Source organism: Mustela lutreola, chromosome 4 (genome assembly GCF_030435805.1).
Source record: "Mustela lutreola isolate mMusLut2 chromosome 4, mMusLut2.pri, whole genome shotgun sequence".
Classification (NCBI taxonomy): Eukaryota; Metazoa; Chordata; class Mammalia; order Carnivora; family Mustelidae; genus Mustela; species Mustela lutreola.
Window position 1 is genome coordinate 201,951,018 of NC_081293.1, and position 18,673 is coordinate 201,969,690.

The following is an 18,673-nucleotide window of genomic DNA, read 5'->3' on the forward strand; positions in this document are numbered from 1 at the left end:
CAAGGGAACGACGTCATTGGTGAAGATCAAACCCACAGATTCGGCCTCTACAACTTGCTGATGAAATGATGTTGCCTCAGGGTGCCTGGGTGGCTGACTCGTTCATTAAGCGTCTGCCTTCGGCTCAGGTCATGGTCCCAGGGTCCGGTGACAGATTCCCACATCGGGCTCCCTGCTCAATGGGAAGCCTGCTTCTCCCTCTACCACTCCCTCTGCTTGTGTTCCCTCTCTCGCTGTGTCTCTATCAAATAAATAAATAAAATCTTTTTTAAAAAGATAAAACAAAATGAAGATGTTGCCTCAACATCTTTATCCAGAATTTATGACACCATGAACTTGTGGTTTACCAAGACAAAACTACTATGAACTCTGCGTCCCTGGCGTCCAGAAATCAGGACAGAACCGGACCATCACCGATCCCACAACTGCTTCACTCCCTGAACAGCACAGTCCAAACAGCAGCACCTTCCAAACAAGAACTGAAAATGGTCACCATAAAGCTGATTTGTAAAGTCTGTTCTGTGGGAACCCACTGCTAAGCTCCCTGAAATGAGCCTTAGCTGGTCCCGAACACCAAGCCTGGCTTCCTGGAGAAGCAGAGCCCACCTCCCGGGGGCCAGAGGGGCCCGGGCCTGTCCAGACCCTGCAGAGGCCAGAGAGGCCTGGGCCTGTCCAGACCCCGCAGGCTTCCTCAGGCTCTCCAGGTGGCCACAACTCATACGGCTGAGGTTTCACTGCTACTCCTTGATCTCTTTCCAGACCAACTCTACTTTTTCATGGTCCCCCAGGCGTCAAATTACAGCTGCGTATCATTCTATTTTTTCAGAGCGATCCAACAGAGGAGCTCTATCAAATTTCCCGCAGTGCGCAGGGTACCCCAGCAGATCGCGACCTGCCGTTGACAAGACCCACCGTGATCACTGAACACGAAAATGAAAGTAAAAAACTGCTCAGAGCACGGCCAACAAAAACATTGATTTGGCCGGCTCCCACCTCGAGAAGGCTTCGGAAGGACCAGAAGGAAGAAGGGGGAGAGGAGGGACGTGCCTTCGTGTCTGCGCGCTCAGAGCCTGTGCCAACCGAGGGCCAGCAGCTCCCCAGAAAGGGCCAACGCAAGAATGAGGCAGCAGGACGTGGCTTCAGACCTGACCCCAGCTGGCCCTCCGTCCAGGTGCAGCCCTGGCCGCACCCCCCACCCCACAGCTCGGACCCCAGGGCTCATCCTCATGGACCAATGCTGTTTCCTGGAGAGCAAGGCCGTCCAGGAGGGACAGGGTTTTGCCCCTCCCCCAGCTCAGCCTCTAGTCCCTGCCTTCAAGGCCCCCTCAAGCGTCCATCCCTGGACTTCTGGGGCCACACTGTGCACAGGTTCTTGTATAGCTCCCCGCTCAACACTACCCCACCCGGCAGACCACCTTCTAGGCACCAGCTATCTGCCTGACCACCCCTCTGAGACACTGAAGACATTTCCACCACAAAGCTTCCATCGGAATCCAGAACAGGGGTCTCCTGGCTCCTCAGGGCCACCCCTGGGGGTGCTGAGAGCATGGCTGGAGTCCTGGCTGGTACGGAGCAGCTCCTGGGTCAGCAGGCCTAAACGCGGTTGGTCTGCCTTTCCAAGTTCAGCAGACTCCGAAATGTCTTTACTAGGTAAGTGTTACTACCAGAGTAACACAGGACTCCTTTAATAAACAGATCTTTGATCACACGTTACCCCCCATCTATTCCCTCTCCACACTGCCCAGTTCCCCCCAAAACACAAGCGGTGCTTGTCACATTCTCCCTCCTGGTCACCCGCTGGCCGTGGGAGTGGGGTCATATACACAGGCTTTCCCAGAAACTAGGATCAGATGAGAACCACTGCTCTGCAACTTACTTTTCCTACTTACCATACAAGGGACATTTTCCTGGTCAGGAAACATGTGAGTCATTGTCCGTCCCTGCGTAACCGCCATACCACGGATACGCCGTCATTTCTGGAGCCGTTCCCCTGTCCACGGATTGACAGGTGTTACAGGTTTTGCCAATAAAAATACTGCTGCAGACCTTTGTTTTTATATATGTGAGTCCCCAAAACCAATCAAATCACCAGTGTACTGGTCCTTTAACAGACAATGTCAGATTACATTCCCAAAGACTGTGACCGGCTCACACGCTTGCCCGCAGAGCAGGTCTATGCCCGCCTCCCTGAGCTCCCGCCAGCACCGGATGTGTTGTTACTCTTCAATTTTTGGCAATCTTCTGAGCATGGTTTATGTTTACATTTCCCTGGTTCGCAGTAAGGACAAACGTGTTTTCATATAACACGGGGACCATTTATTTACGTCTTTGCGCCGTGTCCTAGTCAGTGCCGTTCTGACCTGGCACAGCAGCTCTCCGCACTGCAGAAGCAGCTCTGGCCCACCATGTTGCTACGGGTCCTCCCAGTCGGGGTGTCGTCTCTCTTTTCAAGTGTGACATTAAATCAGACAGCGTTCCTGACGTGCATGTGGCGTCTGAGGCATCCCCAGGTGTACCGTTCGTCGGCACTGAGCGCGTGCACCACCAGCGCCGTCGTCCCCAGAACCTGCTATCTTCCCAAGCTGAAACTCTGTCCTGCTAGACATGAACTCCGTCCCCCGCCCCAGCCCCCGTGCCCACCGGTCTCTACGAATCTGATGGCTCCTGGGACTTCAGAGGTCAAATCCCAGAGCATACGCCCCGCCCCCTTTTCTTTACGATTTTTCTTTATTGGAGAGAGAGGCAGAGAGAGCAAGCATGGGAGGCAGGAAGACGGCGCAGGCTCCCCGCCGGGCACAGAGCCCCACACCGGGCTGGATCTCACGATCGAGATCACGGCCCGAGTCGAATCCAGGAGTCGGACGCTGAATGGCACCTCTGAGCACCTGCCGTTTCGTGACAATTTAACCTCCCTGAGCACGATGCCCTCCAGGTTCACGCATGGCGCGGCGGGTGTTGGAAATCCCTCCCTGCCGAGGCTGGCGGTACCCCACGGTCCATGTGTGCGCCTTCCTGCGACTCACCTGTCAGTGCAGGTTCGTGTCGTGTCTCCCTCCTGGCTGTCGTGCACGATGCTGCTGTGGACACAGGTGCCGAGAGCAGCCTGGGTCCCAGCTTCCCAGGCCTCGGGCGCTGTTTCGAGGATGCTGATGACATGCTAATTCGGTGTTTTGCGGACCCACCCCCTCCTTTCCTAGGGGGCTGTGCGGCCTTACGCTCCCGCCAACTCAGGGCGAGGGGTCAGATCCCGCCACATCCTCACCAGCACTTCCTGTTTTCGGTTTTCGTTTTTTACAGTAGCCGTCCTGACAGATGTGAGCTGGCAAATATGTTTATCTTTTGACTTTCTTTATGAAGTATCTTGTTTCACGGAAACATTTTAATTTTAACTATGATTTAAAAGTTCTGTTGGGCAGTTTGAGAACACGGAGAAGGTTAAGAGGCTTGCACATTTCCGTCTGTACCCCAAGCAAAGGAAGGGGAGTGGGAGGGGAAGAAAAGGAACCTGTGTGTGACCACAGAATGTGCTGGACTCCACATGGCGGCTCGCCCTGTGCGTCCCTGCGAAGCTGCTGGGCCACACCTCCCTGCCCAGCCAGCTGTCAGGCTGAAAGACATCATGGTGAGCCAGACCCACAAGGCACACTGTCCTGGTCACTCTCTGTCTGCTACTCACAGGACAGGATTTTGTGAGACTGGATGGTGCCGCTTTGCTGCTTCCTACACCTTAACTGTATGGAAAATACGAAATATTGTGTCTCCAGACGTCAAAGCCTGCACACGTATATTCACATTTAAATGACTTTCATGGGGGCACCTGGGTGGCTCAGTGGGTTAAAGCCTCTGCCTTCGGCTCAGGTCATGATCCCAGGGTCCTGGGATCGAGCCCCACATCGGGCTCTCTGCTCGGCAGGGAGCCTGCTTCCCTCTCTCTCTGCCTGCCTCTCTGCCTGCTTGTGATCTCTGTCTGTCAAATAAATAAATAAAATCTTTTAAAATAAATAAATAAATAAATGAATGAATAACTTTCTTGTTCCAAAGAACTATTCTGTCGTACAGAACGCTGATGCGACTGCGTGTGCCGGAGAGGCAAGCTGAGGCCGGGGAAGGAAACCTCCAGAGTGGCCCGGACTTCAGGCCTGGTTTCATCAAGGACAAAGAAGAGGGAAGGACGCTGGTTGTTACTGTGCTGATTAAACACACACGTTTCCTCTCTAACCCTACTTCACTGCGGGCAGGGGGCATGATTTTAAAACAGGATTATTTTTTAAAAGCCGCCTCCCGATAGAAGCTACACAAGGTACAGTCACAAGTGGCCTGCGGGGGGGAGGCCGAGGGTCAGGCCTGCGTGTGTGGAGGAGCCAGCAGACACCCCGGGCTGGGAGGGCAGCCTGAGCTCCACATCCTCCCCGCAAGGGCGTCCTAACAGACTGTCCCTCCGACCCCAGTCAGGGTTTCCTCAGGCTGCACACAACGCTTTCCCCAAACCCCTGCCACGGCCAAAATAAGACAGATGAGCACCCACAAAACCGAGCGACCCAGAGCTGTGGCAGTTTGTCTCCAGGGCACATGAGCCACCAGGGACACGGGCACCACTGTTCCCAGCCCCGAAGCCCCCGGTCCGGGACACGGGGCCGCTGTCTCGGCAGGACGCACCAAGCACCTGGATTCTGTCTGAGCCCCGTGGTGGCCACGCTGCCCCCACAAGGGCCAGCGGAGCCGCAGCAACCTCGGGCAGAAGGCGCCTCTCCCTCCCCAACAGCCTCTGTAGAAGGAGCCCCTCCACACACACCCCTGCTGGCGCCGGGCACTGGGGGAGCGACATGCCCGTGTCAGCATCGCCCCTAACTCTGCCCACGGACCTGGGGAAACAGGCGGGTCCCTGCCCCGCAGTCCGGTCTTCCGGAGCGACCCGCACCCCCCGCAGACCCAATGCCCCACGTGAGGCCTTTCCTCCAGAAGCCACGCCGGGCGAGCCCCCCACGCTGGCACTGCGCCCTCCCTCTGCCCTCCTCACCGGAGGGCCACTACCAGGGGCCACAGCTGCCCCCGACCGGCTGCCCTCAAACAGGATGCCGGGTCTCTGCTGAGATGCATCCCTCAGAAGCCGGGCAGCTGCGCCCGCCCCGTCCGGTGGGGCTTCTCCCTGCACCCTCGGCACTGGCGGCCCCCACTGGACACTCCTTGGCCCCACGAGAGAAGACCTGGCAGGCCGAAGGACAAACGGTCGCCCGCCGAAGGAGCAAGAGCCCGCGGAGGGGGGTGGAAGGTCCCACCGGGGTCAGGGCCGCGTGTCCAGCCCCGGGGTCAGAGAGCTGCCGTGAGTGCCTGTCCGTCCCGGGGTACGACGAGACAGAAACACGGACCAAAGCCGTGCATATGAACGACGTGTCCCGCCTGTGCCCAGTGTCCACTGAGTTCTCACTCCCGCCCTGGGGGGTTTCCTCCCCTCGGCCCTCTGCAGGGTGCTGGAGAGAGTGAGGCGCACCCAGCACATGGCGTCGGCCCCGGCAAGCCCAGCCCCGCTGCAGGGTCGGCCGCGCCGCACACTTACCGTTGACGCAGGTCTCAGACGGTCTGCAGAGGCCATCCTCGAACAGGCAGCCTGCGGAGGAAGACAAGAGAGAAAAAAGGACTCAGTGCTACGAAGCACGGGGCAGCTCTCCACGGCCGCGGCACCTGCGGACTCCTGGGTGTCCCAGAAACGAGGCAGCCGCCCCCCCCAACAGGCTCATGCGACGCGGCATCTTCGAGAGCAGCTGAACCTGCGAGCCTGGCTCGAGTCAGTGAGAGGACGGACGTGTGTGTGGACTGGCTCCCCATCGGGAGGACCCTCGAGTACACCCCGTCCCTTCCGGCAGCAGGGCAGGGCTGCCTGCCCAAGGACACCCTCCAGAGCAGCGGAGGGAGCGTGGGGGTGAGCCATCCCCGTGGGCACCTCCCTAGCCCCACGGGGCTCTGTCAGCACCACCACTAACCCAGGATCTCTGGGTCCTTCCGTCACACATCGTGTCTAACACCCACGCCGCGAGCCCCAGAGTGGAGAGACGGCCCGCATGTGCGGCCAGGAGCACGGGAAGAAGGCGCAGGGAAGCAGATCTCGTCCTCCAGAAGAGACACAGACCGGATGTGAAGTGGTGTGACCCCAGACGCAGTTACCCTCCACAGAGGAGCAGCGGGAGGTCAGAGAAGGTGGACAAAGGACACGGAGAGAGACGTCCACCTCCCACAGGGTGAGCCAGTCAGCGGACGGCACTGCGAGGGAGGGGGAGATGGAGACCCAGGTGACGGCTCCCCGCCAGGCTCCCTGATGCTACGGGCAGCCCGCCCCCCACAGAGAAGGCCAGCGGCCACCAAAGCCTGATGTACTAACACAGGAGCCCTCCGGCCACACGGAGAGCATGTTCTTGTCCTGTTCCCAACGGACAAACGCCTGTCCGTCCACCAAGACCCCACTCGAAAGTCGCCCACGGGACCCCGAGATGGCAGGCTGGGACTGCTCAGGCGCCCACGGCCGGACTCGCCACATGTGCCGCGCTTGTCCCCTTCAGGGCACAACCTGACAGGACAATCGGGATCGGGAACCACACGCGCCCACCGCCATCCCGCGTCTCCCCTCCGTGGCCCGGTGCGGCGCCAGCGGGGGCTCGGGAGCAGCAGGGCAGGGGCAGCTCCGAGGGCGCTCGGACGGGCTCGGACGGGCTCGCAGGGGGCTCGGACGGGCTCGGACGGGCTCGGACCGGCTCATCAGGAAGGAATCCTCCCCAGCGCCCCGTCAAGGCCCCGATGACCAGGCGCACTAGGGACCGCGCTGAACGGTGGAGCGGGAAGCGTCCCCGGCGCGGACGTGGCCGGAGGAAGACATTACACGACGGACCCGCAGAGGCTACGGGGGTCGTCGCGCACCCCGGGCAGCAGAGCCGGCCGGCGTCACGCCAGTCTCTGGGACACGTCGGCGCGGCCTGCCCTACGGCAGGTGCGGGCCGGGCCGGGACGGGTCCACGCCCCCCAGGAGAGGCCCTAAAGGCAGGCCCAGGGCGCGAACCCGGGGAGCGGCTCCCGCGGACCGCCCGGGCCTCAAAGGGTCTCCGTCCCCGGAGCGGCGCCCCCGGCAGACTCGGGCAACGGCTCGGTCCGGCTGGAGCACCCGCGCGCGGCTCCCCTCAGCGGCCGGCCCCGGCCCACGCCCCCGACCCCGGCCCGCGCCCCCAGCCCCGCTCCCAGAGCCGCGCGCTCGCCTCCTTCGCCCCCAGCCCCGAGGCAGGCGCGCGGGGCGGAAGCGCAGCGACGGCCGCAGGAAACCCGCAGGAAACCCGCAGAAGCCCTGCGGGCGCGGCCGGGGGCGGGACCGCAACGCGCTCGGTCGCCAGAAGCAGGGACCCGGGAAAGGCCAGGATGGGCCTGAGCGCTCGGGGGACCCGGCCGGCCCTCAGGGCTCCGCTGCGGCCGCCCGGGAGGCCGTGTCCGGTGGGAGACCAGACGCGGACGGCCGGCGCCGCGCGAGGAGCCCGAGCCCCGGCCTCCGCCCGTGCGTGTCCAGGGCGCGCGGACACCGCGGACGACGGCTGCCCCGGGGACCGGGCCGGGCAGCCCCACAGCGGCGCCCGGACCACAGCGGCGGGACACGCGGAGCGACACGTGCGGCGCGGCGGGGCCTCACCCCGACCCCGGGGCGGCCGCCCGCGCTCGGCCGACCCGACGAATGCGTGCTGCTCGCTCCGGAGCGGGGGACGCCGCTCGCGACCCCGCGTCACGGACACAACGAGACGCGCGTGCGAGACTCGGCCCGGCCCGGCCCGGCCCGGGCTCCGCGCCCCCCGCCGGCGCCGGAGTCGGCCCCTCCCCCCGCGGTCTCACGCCCCTCCCCCCTCGGCCTCCAGACCCGCCGCCCCCGCCGCCGCGCGGTGGCCTCCACAGAGCGAGCCCGTGAGGCGGCCCATCGGGGGCCCCGAGCTCGCAGCCGCGAAGCCTCCGTTCGGACGGCGCGATCCACCCTGGCCGGGAAGACCAGGGCCGCGCCTGCACGTGCTCACCCTGCGCCTGACTGAGCGCCCGGAGGGCGGCTGCGGGGCGGGAGCGCCGGGCTCCGCACAGCCACACGCGTGCCGCGGGCCTCAGAGCGCACGCGCCCTCCGACGGCCGCGCGCGCACTCGGACGGCCGCGCGCTCACCCCGACGGCCGCGCGCACTCGGAGGGCCACACGTGCACTCGGACGGCCGCGCGCTCACCCCGACGGCCGCGCGCACTCGGAGGGCCGCGCGCGCACTCGGACGGCCGCGCGCTCACCCCGACGGCCGCGCGCGCTCGGACGGCCACACGTGCACTCGGACGGCCACGCGCGCACTCCGACGGCCGCGCGCTCACTCCGACGGCCACACGCGCGCACTCCGACGGCCACGCGCGTGCAGACACGCGTCCCCTCCCTCCCCGCGTTCTCAGAATTCGACGGAGCCGGCGTCACCGTCTGGACGCGTCGCTCCTCTCGCCCCACCCGACGCGAACGAGGACCCGCAGTCCCGCAGGAGCCCGACCAGCTCCCGCCGCCACCGCTCCCAGCCACTCAGCAAGCGTCGGGGTTCTGCGGTGGAAACGGGCGGCGCGCGCGGGACCCCTGCCCCCCGCCGACCGGAACCGGCCCCGCCACAGCCCCCCCACCCCCGGGGTGTCCCCGAGGCTGCGCCGCTGCGCAGAGGGGAGAGTGGTCTGAACCTCAAGGGCCGCAGCCCAGCAACCGCCGGCACCGCTGTCCCCCCACCGCAGGGGACTCCTCGCCCCCCGGGGTCGGCTCCCGGCCGCAGCGTCCGCAGAAGCAGCGAGACGGCCCCAGAGGTTCCGAGACGGAATAGCGGGAGAGAAGGACGGAAGCAAAGTGAATTCTCTCCCGTAATCAAACGGGTTCCCTCCAGGCCGGCCTCGGGAGCAGGAGCAGGGACTGTCCTTCCTGTCCAGCCAGTGGGGGATTCTCAGAACCCACGGACTCTACGGAAATGGTCTTAAAATTGAGAGCGAAAACGCTACTAACCCCAAAGCAGCTCAGTTTGCAGCCAGAAACCACGATGACGGGTCCGACTTGCTCTTGGATTCTACCCAGACGCACGTGTATCAGGAGTGGCTTATCTTTCCCAAAGGCAATTCCGCACAAGTAACAGCGCCCTCCATCGTCCCCTCTTCTCACTGGGCACCCCCAAAAGTAAACGACAGCACAGCCTAACGACCCCCCACAGCCTGCTCCCAGGTTGCAGAAGAGGAAACCTGTGAGGAGGCTAGGGAGGTGCCCACAGCTTGACCCAAAGCCGGTCTGTCTCTCCCCCGACACACACCTTCTGCACCACCGCAAGCTGCCGCAGGAAGAAGGGCGTTGTGTGTCCACACAGGAGTTCACCCGGGCAGACAGAGGCCGCATGGCCGGGCCAGCACAAGGACTTTACATGGTGGAGCTCCGTGTCCAGACACTCGGCCTGCAGCTCTCCGCCCTTCCACCCACCTCTGCCCACAGCTCGCTCTCCTCTGGGGGCCTGGAACAGACCCAGCGACTGCACAGGCACACACGCCTGGAGGGAAGGAGAGCCCCCACCCCTGCACACTGCTACCTGAGCTGAAACCAAGAGGCAGATGCTTAACGGACCTCACCGGCCAGGTGCCCTCCCACCGCTACTCCCTTCACCACAAAACTCCCGCTGAGACAGTACCACTGGGCCCTGGCCTGCCTGTGGCTCTGTTCCTGGCCTCCATGCCCTTCCTCAGCTCCCAGGGGCCTCACAGAGCAGCCCCCACCCCAGCAGGAAGAGACGGGGGCCATGCAGAGCTGGCAGCTGGCGATGCCTGGACTCGGGTGGCTTCAGCCATAAGCACGCACTAAAGGCCTGGGCCGAGCATTTCTGCCCCAAGGCCCATCCCGCCGACAGCAACCAGGAGCAGACCCCAGGACAGCTGACCCAAGGCACATCTCGGAGCAGACAGTGGAGAAAACGAAACCAACAATGGCAAACAGGCCCAGGAGGGGCAGGAAGGCCCCGCTGGCTGCACCACAGGGGACCCAGAGCAGGCAGACATCATTTTCTTGTTAGTTTTTCATTTGGGTCTTGATTTGCTAAAATCTTTGTTCTCCGCTAACCCAGACCACTTCTCTTCTCCTGGGAGCTGACTCTTGGATCAGACATCTGAACAGCAACAGCCTGGAAGCTTCAGGAGGGCGCACGTGTGCAGGGCTTTACTCTGAAGGCCCGTGGTGGAGCCCAGTCATGAGTATCAGGAACAAGCAGTGAGCGGACCAGACTGCTCAGCATAGCACAACCCCCCGCACAGGTGCAGACCTACAGGCCCTGGGGGGCCGTCCGCGGCGGGTCCACACAGCTGGCAGATGCCCAGCCAGCAAGGACAGCTCCTGGTTTGCAGGGCTCCCCAGTAACAGCGCAGGCCTGCAGCTGGGCACAAACCCCAGTCAGCTCCATGTAACTACTCCCAGGTGAACCTTCGCAGTTTCCGCACACCTTCACGTGCCTGTCCTTCCTCTGCCAGGATGTCCCGGCTCCTCTAAGAGTCCCTGCGGCACAGGAGGCACTCAGTACACCGGGCACGTACTGTGCGAGGAATCCCTTCTCTGCTTGTCGGGATAAGAAGCTGAGTAAGAACTCTCCGAGGCCCCAGCTCCCAAATGTGAGGGTCCACACCGCAGCAATCACATTCTCTCGGTTCAGCTACTCCTTTCACTGGAAAAGTGACATCAAAACAGCTAACGGCTACAAGATATCGGTCATCAACATGTTCACCCTCATTCTGTGAAGCCTCGCCTCCCGTGGGGCAAAACGCCCTGCGAGTATGCAGGGAGGCCCCGTGCCCTGACCGGACTGGAACCTGGTGGACCTGGCCCACATGCTAAGCAGCAGCAGAAGCCCTCCTGCAAGTAGGCAGAGGTCTAGGGGCGGCCGCCGGGTGCATGTTCTTCCTCCTGCAATGCGACCTCCAGGGTCTCTGGGTCAGACCTGCCACCGCGACCTCCGGGGTCTCCGGTTCAGGAGGGCAGCCCCTCCAGTGCCAGAGGAGCAGCTGCTGGGCTCGTCTCTGCCGGGGCAGGGAGAACACATGGCCCTGTGAACTGATGGCTACCTCACCCCTGCCCCTGCCAGCTATAGGAGCAGAAGGAAGTTCTAAATGAGGCACTAGACCCATGTGACAGAGGCCTGTAAGCCCCAGGTGACCTGAGCTGGCATGTGACGGAGGGAACCAGACTATCAGCCGGGGCTGGGCAAAGTCCAAGAAAGCTGTCACCCGGACACGTGCACCCGGGCTGTCTCCTGCCATCTCCACCAAGCGCGCATCCACCTTGAGGCCCGCTGGCCAGTGACAGCCCACACTTGCCGTGACCAGCTAATCACTGGGGCCAGCAGCAAGCGAGGCACCAGGAGTAACGTCCGTCCCCAGACTCCCCACCCACACCCCAGCGGGCAGAGCCACAACCAGAGTCACGTGAGCGCGAAGCGGGTCAGGAAGGACACTCCAGTCCTCACAGCTGCCTCTGCAGGGGCTTCCTGCCCCAATGCCACCCTGCTGCGAGGGACCTACATGGGCTGCGTAGATCAGAGAACATATGGCAGCCGGCTGGCTGGCTCGGGCAGCGGGGCACACGACTCGGTCTCACACACTCGGGCCCCGCATTAGGCTTGGGGTTCACTTAGAAAATACGCACACACAGCAAAGTTAGATAATAGGAGCCTTCCTTCCCCGCCGTGCCCTGCTGACTTCCACGGGAGCCTTCCCGGGACAACCTAGACACCCCTGCCCACATCCAGGCCGACGGCACATGCTCTGCTGTCCGTGGTACTGACTGGCTCTGTCCCCGCTTGTCCACGCTTTAGACAGAGCCCCTGTGCCTCAGCCCACAGGCCCCAGGTCCAGCTCCCGCATCGGATCCCGACAGCCAATGGCGAGTTTTTATCAACATAGCTCCAATGCCAGAGTTTACCAAACAGTGACGGCCAGCAAAGCCGCTGACCAGGCTCCCCTAGTGTACAGCACAAAGGGCTATAAAAACCTGAGGTTTGGGAATTACATTAAATTATTTCCTTCCAGGCACTGCATTAGCAAAGAAACAGAAGGTGTGAGCTTTGAAGAGATATTTTTTAAAAAGTCACCTTCATTTTCTCTTGCTACAACAAAAGAACTTTATTTAAAAAAATTTTTTTACAGACACGGGTGCTAGAAAAGGCTCTTTAGTTAACTGTACAGAAATGAAAAGAATGAATAAACAACACCAGCATCAAAGACCTCCGAACAGTGACACACTGACAAAACAAGGCCCTCCAAACTGAAGCCGAATCTGAAAGCCCTGCTCTTCCCTGTCCGAGGATCCCCCTCCCGCTGCCTGGCTCTTCCCGGACGAGGATGGCGGACCAGTGCTGCATCTTAGCGTCCATCCAGAGTGCGGACGTGGCGGCCTGGCTCCGCCTCCTGGAGGGTGCACAGCCTTGCCCAAGCCCCGCTTTGGCTCCGTCCTCTCCTCCGCGAGTGGGGTCAGCTCCCCACACTCAGCAGTTGTGGGGATGAACTGCCCGGCGGGGCCAAGATCCCGGGTTAAAGCTGTGATCCTGATTTCCCAGACAAAAGGGCAAAAGAGAGGAGGAAGAGAAGAAGAGAGGGCGGAGAGAGGGCACCAGAAGGGCACGGAGAGCATCTGGAGGTTTGTGCTTTCCCAGCAGGAGGGCTCCTACCCATCATGTTCATCCAGTGGGACAGAAACCCCACCCGCAGCAGTGACCCCTGCTCTCGCAGGGCGGAAACCGCAATGCAGGACCCCAGTCATCTGCAAGAGGAAGAAGACAGCCCTGGGAGCACAGGGGTGTCTGAGCCCCGGCTGTCAAGACTGGTGTGCGCTACTCAGGGCACGAGGGCCGCATGGCAGCCACCCAGGAGCGACCAAGAGCCGAGCACGCAGCAAACGCTCCTCAGTCTGTTGGCTCCAGGCTCCGCCGTGGCTGGGTCTCCTTAATTTCTCCTTCTGCTGTTCAATTATCAGCGTCTAGAAAAGCTACCAACCGATTTCGTTTCTGAAGACTTACTGAATTCACTTATGAGTTCTAGTGGTTTCTCAGAGGAATCTTTGGTTTTCTATTCGTAGTATCATGTCATCTGCAAATGCTGGAAGTTTTACTCCTTCCTCACCGATCCAGGTGCCTTTTGTGTCTTCCTGATGTCTGATGGCTGAGGCCAGGGGCTCCAGTCCTGTGTTGAATAAAAGTGGGGAGAGCGGACCTCCTCGTCTTGTTCCTGACCGTAGGGGGAACGTTCTCCGTTTTCCCTACTGAGGCTGACGTTGGCTCTGGGTTCGTCATGGATGGCCTGTGTGATGCTGAGGTGTGTTCCCTCTGAACCTGCTTCATTAAGGGATTTTACCAGGAATAGATGTTGTACTTTGTCCAGTGCATTTTTTATACTGATTTTACATTTACATTTACATTTTAGATGATCATATGATTTTGATCCTTTTTCCTACTGACGGGAAGTATCATGTTGACTGTTTGGCAAGCATTAGAACCTCCCCTGCAACCCAGAACCAGACCCCACCGGGTCGTGATGAATGATGCTATTACTGTACTGCTAGATCGGGTTTGCTAATATTTTATTGAGAATTTTTGCATTTATGTTTGTCAGACATACTGGCCTATAGTTTGCTTTTTTGTGGTGTCTTCATCTGGTTTTGGTATTAGGGTAATGCTGGCTTCATAAAATGATTCTGGAAGTTTTCCTTCCTCTTGTAGTTTTGGAATCATTTAGGAAGAACAGGTATTACCTCTTCTTTAATTGTTCAACAGAATTCGCCTGTGAGGCCATCTGGTCTTGGACTTTTATTTTGGAGGAGTTTTTAATTACTGATTCAATTTCATTGATGGTAATTGGTCTGTCCAAATTTTTTATGTCTCCTGCTTCAGTTTTGGTAGATTATATGATTCTGGGGATCTACCCATTTCTTCCGGGTTGTGCAGTTTGTTGGTGTGTCGTTCTTCCAATATTCTCCTACAAGCCTCTGTGCCTCTGCGATATCTGTCGCTACTCCTCTCTCATTTCTGATTCTGAGTCCTCGCTCATTTATTTACTTACCTGAGTCTGGCTAGAGGTTTATCAATTTTCAGAGAACCAGCTCCTGGTTTCATTGATCTGTTCTATTGGTTTTTGGTTTCTATTCCATTTATTTCTCCTCTACTCTTTGTTCTTTCCCTCCCTCTGCTAGTCTTGGGCTTGGGCTGGGTCAGACCTGGCATTTGCCAGAGATGCAGTAGCACCGAACTGTGGCACTTCCCCGTGTGGTCCCTGAGAAGAGTCAGACCCGCTGCCTGCCCCAGCCCAGCCCTGAGGCCGCAGTCAGACCCATGCGTGTGGTCGTCCGAGGGGGGCAGGACTCACTCCCGAGCAGTGCTGGCCCCCAGTGGGGCTGCCCACATGCTACCAGTGGGATGAGAGTGTCCTGACCACTGTGGATGAGAGTGTCCTGCAGGGGCAGGCCCGCGGGAGAGAGCAGGGGCAGGCCATGGGGTACAGTGAGGTCTGCACCTGTCCGCTGTGGGGAGGACATCTGCCGCCACCTGAGAAAACCCCGGCCCCGGCCAGGACGGAGGGGGCACTCTGAGAGCAGCACGTGGGAGTGGGGCTCACCGGCAGCCCGCTGAGTGGAGAGCGTTGGTGCTGTACTGGTTCCAGCTGGTGTCCGTGTCATCCGGGCTGGGGGCTGGGGAAGGGAACCAGCCCTTTGGTTCTTGGAGAAGCCTCCCAAAGACCCCCACCCCTCCACACATGCTCTGAGACTGGAGAGTCAATCTCCCTCCCGCAGGCCCGGGGGTCGCGCAAACTGTCGCTTCTGTGTCGCATCTCAGCGGGGCTGTTTGTGGGGGTCTTAGGGACGGGAACTCTGCTTCCTCTAGCCCTGCTCCCCCAGCGTGGAGCCTGCTCGCTTTCAAAGTTCCAGGTGTGGACTGTCCAGCCTGATTTTCAAAGCCAAATGTTGCGGGGATTTGTCCTTCTCGTGTGGGCGCCCATGCCTGGAGGGCCTGGTGCCGAGCGCCTGCTCTCCCTCTCGGCGCCCACAGGGTTTCTCCCTTCCACACACAGCCCAGGGTCCGTCTGGCTCCCACCTCAACGCCGTCCTTCCTACCCTCTTCAGTGGGGCCTCTTCTCTGGGGAAAGCGGAAGTCTGTTCTGCCAGTCATTTTCTGGGTTGGTTACACTGCGTGGGTGTTATTTAATCATATGTGGGGACAAGGTGAGGTGAGCCTAGGGCCCTCCGACTCCATCACCTTCCCTGGAAGTCCCGCATAAGAATTTTGTCAGAGAATAAGAAAGACTGGTGTTAGGAAAAATCTGAGGTGATTCAAACATACCCTTTTTTGTAGTCTTTAACTTGTTACCTTTCAGTGCCATGTGCTCCTGCATCTCACTATATATACACTGTGGATGACGATTAAATGACAGAACCAAGGAAAGGGATTTAAAATTGTGTCATAGTAAAAGTCACCTCAGCAATTAGCGACCCAACTGGCAATAATATCCTGTAGGACACACGCCCTAGTGCGTTGACAAGTATGGTCCAGAAACGGGGGGACATCAGACACGTTTGGAAAAAATGTGAGTTGAAATTTAACAGGATTTTCCTCTGCAGGACTTCTCAGAACTTCAATGCTGCAAAAGGTCGTTCTCTCTTCTAAGAAAGGGGAACCCTCCTGCACTGTTGGTGGGAATGCAAGCTGGTGCAGCCCCTCTGCAAAACAGCATGGAGGTTCCTCAAAAAGCTGAAACTAGAGCTGCCCTATGACCCAGAAATCGCACTACTGGGTATTTATCCTAAAGATACAAATGTAGTGATCCAAAGGGGCACGTGCACCCGAATGTTCATAGCAGCAACGTCCACAGTAGCCAAACTATGGAAAGAACCTAGATGTCCATCAACAGATGAATGGATAAAGAAGATGTGGTTCATATGTACACAATGGAATACTATGCAGCCATCAAAAGAAATGAAATCTTGCCATTTGCGACAACGTGGATGGAACTAGAGGGTATCATGTTGAGCAAAATAAGTCATTCAGAGAAAGACAACTATCATATGATCTCCCTGATATGAGGAAGGTGAGAAGACAGAAGAGCATAGAGGAAGGGAGGGAAAAATGAAACCAGATGAACCCAGCAAGGGAGACAAACCACAGGAGACTCTTAGTCTCAGGAAACAAACTGAGGGTTGCTGGGGGGGACTGTGGGGAGGCAGGGATGGGGTGGCTGGGGAACGGACACTGGGGAGGGCATGTGCTGTGGCCAGTGCTGTGAAGTGTGTAAGACTGATGAATCACAGACCTGTACCCTTGAAACAAATAATACATTGTACGTTAATTAAAAATAATAAATAAATAAAAGAAGGTCCTACAGGTGATGTCTGCCAAAGTACTTGCAAAGCAACCCTTCACCACCCGGTACCCAGTGGGACAGAGGAAACTAGACCACAGAATGACAATAAAGAGGTAGAAATCATCCTGCCTCAGGGATTCTCGGACTCGAGCACCAGAGGACTTGTTAACGCGGCTGCTGGGCCCACTCCTGGTTTATGACTTAGTAGACGCAGGGTAAGGCCTGACACTCTTCAATGCTAACAAGTTTCTGGGAATGCTGGACCCCATTCCCAGCACTGCTAGTTAGAAGTAAAACGTTGGTATCCCTGCTGCTAACCCCAAACAACCCAAGGTCAAGGTTTTGTTCTTTCAAGTCTCCCACATCCCAGGTCTAGGAGGCAGGAGTCCTGGAAGAGATCAGATTTGCTTCAAACTGTGGGGTTCCCCTCTACCTCCAGCAGGGGCACACCAGCCCCTCTTGGTTTGTGGGACACGGCACAGCTGCGAGCTCTGGACAGATGCCCAAGGAGAAGGTTCCATGGCTGAAGAAGCTACACCTGCCTCCCAAAGGGACCCCATCTGTGGTCAGCCACCCACCAGTGGACGCACCGGCGCAGCCAGAAACATCACTCATGACCAAGGAGGCAACTCGTGTTGGGGCAGCTCTGAATATTCTGAGGTTTTAGTCCACTGAGCAGAAGTTTGTCTCCTAGAAGCTCCCGTCACAGACCCTTACGGTACTTGGCATTTCATAGAGCAAAGCTTCTCCCTCTTGAAGTGAGGCAACAAACTGCCCCACAAAGCGATGAGCCCACGTGATCGCTCGGTGAACGCCTGCTCCTGCGCCGTCCCCGCCTCCCGCAGGACAGACTCTCGAACGTTCAGACTTGCTCTTTGCCTCAATGCCGCAGCTCTTTCCCACGATACGGTTTCAGACCCTCTGCCCGTCTGAGCTCCCTGCTCTCAACACCACCAGGCTCTTGCGGATCCGCACTTAGATGGGAGGCACATGGCAGAATTAAACGGGGGTGGGGGGCACGGCCACCTGCGTGACAGACATTCTTCTCCCTTGTCTGGACTCTCCCTCGTACCACGGGAGCCGGAGTCCATCGGGCTGCCCGGAGGTCAGCGAGAGGACTCAAGTCCAGCCGATTCTGGTGCGCAAACCATGGCCTTACGTCCTTGTAAATGAAGAGTTCCTGGAACACAGCCCACCCACCTGCGTACATCTCGTGTACGGCGGCTTCTGTCCTGCCACCGCAGAGCGGAGGAGCCTGAAGAACGCGGTCTATTTATAGAAAAACGCAGCTGCCCGGCTTGATAGGAGGAGAGCAGTTGCTCACAGGCACAAGAGGGGGTTAGAAACTGGGCTTGGAGAAATGGGCAGGATCTAAAATAAGATCCCACCAGAAAAGGGCCACCACCACCACAGCCCCAGGACACAGCTGCCTTCCGTGGCTCGGCAGCCGCCAGGTCCACCACCATCCACCACCATGCTCCTGAGTCTGTCCTCGCGGCTCTGGCTCAGAGTGTCAGTGGAGCATGAGACCGGCCTCGGCCACAGCACGGGGCTCCAGGGGCAGCCACGCACCCCAAACCTGCGCTTCACCCCTGAAGAGTGTTGAGCCTCTCCAGGGCCCCATCACACCACGGGCTCTGACTTCACAGGAGAACACAAGCTGTTTCTTCTCAGATCACAGCGGAGCCTCCTCCCACAGCCCGGACCGTCCTGGACCACTGCATCGCCAGCCGCCCGACCCCAAGATCTGGACTCTGCCTCGTTCTCTTGCAGGCACACATTCCTCTTGACCCACTTCTAGCCTACATGTTTCTGGAGTCCCAGCTGTGCCGCCCGCGCAGATTCAACAACCAGCTCTTCCCGTCTGCATCTGAGTCGCGGCTACCTCCCTGCAGGGTGCTGGAGAGCAGCAAGGCTGGCTGAGAGCGGCGCGAAGAGGGAGAAAAGGAAGTCTGGAGAGGAGGGGGGGGTGCAGGACAGAGCTCGCTGCCCCCACCACGTCGGCCTTGTCCTAAACGGAAGCGTCCCTTCCCTGCATTCCTCTGAAGAGGAGCGAGCAGGGCACTGGGGTGATAAGAAAACAGACATGACGGCACCGAACCCCAAAACCCACCCTGAAGCGCTGGCAGAGCTCTCGCTCAGAAACAGAACAGAGGCCAGTCACGTGCCCGTGGACAAAGCACGCGTTCTCTCTGCACCGGTTTACTTGGAGCAAGACTATGGTTGGGAATTTCTCACATCATAAATGCCTAGAAAATTAAGAAAATGCAGAAAATCACAAGAAGA

At 59.1% G+C, this 18,673-nt stretch overlaps 1 protein-coding gene across 3 annotated transcripts in view; it reads right to left on the reverse strand.

Annotated features, from left to right (window-relative positions):
• The window catches only part of PTPRN2 (protein tyrosine phosphatase receptor type N2), a 688,130-nt gene that overhangs the window by 607,448 nt on the left and 62,009 nt on the right, over positions 1-18,673 (reverse strand). For all 3 annotated transcript variants that reach the window (XM_059172404.1, XM_059172405.1, XM_059172403.1), the window contains exon 2: positions 5,555-5,605. In XM_059172404.1, coding sequence (XP_059028387.1) covers positions 5,555-5,605 — 51 coding nt within the window. The remainder of the gene's footprint in view (positions 1-5,554; positions 5,606-18,673) is intronic.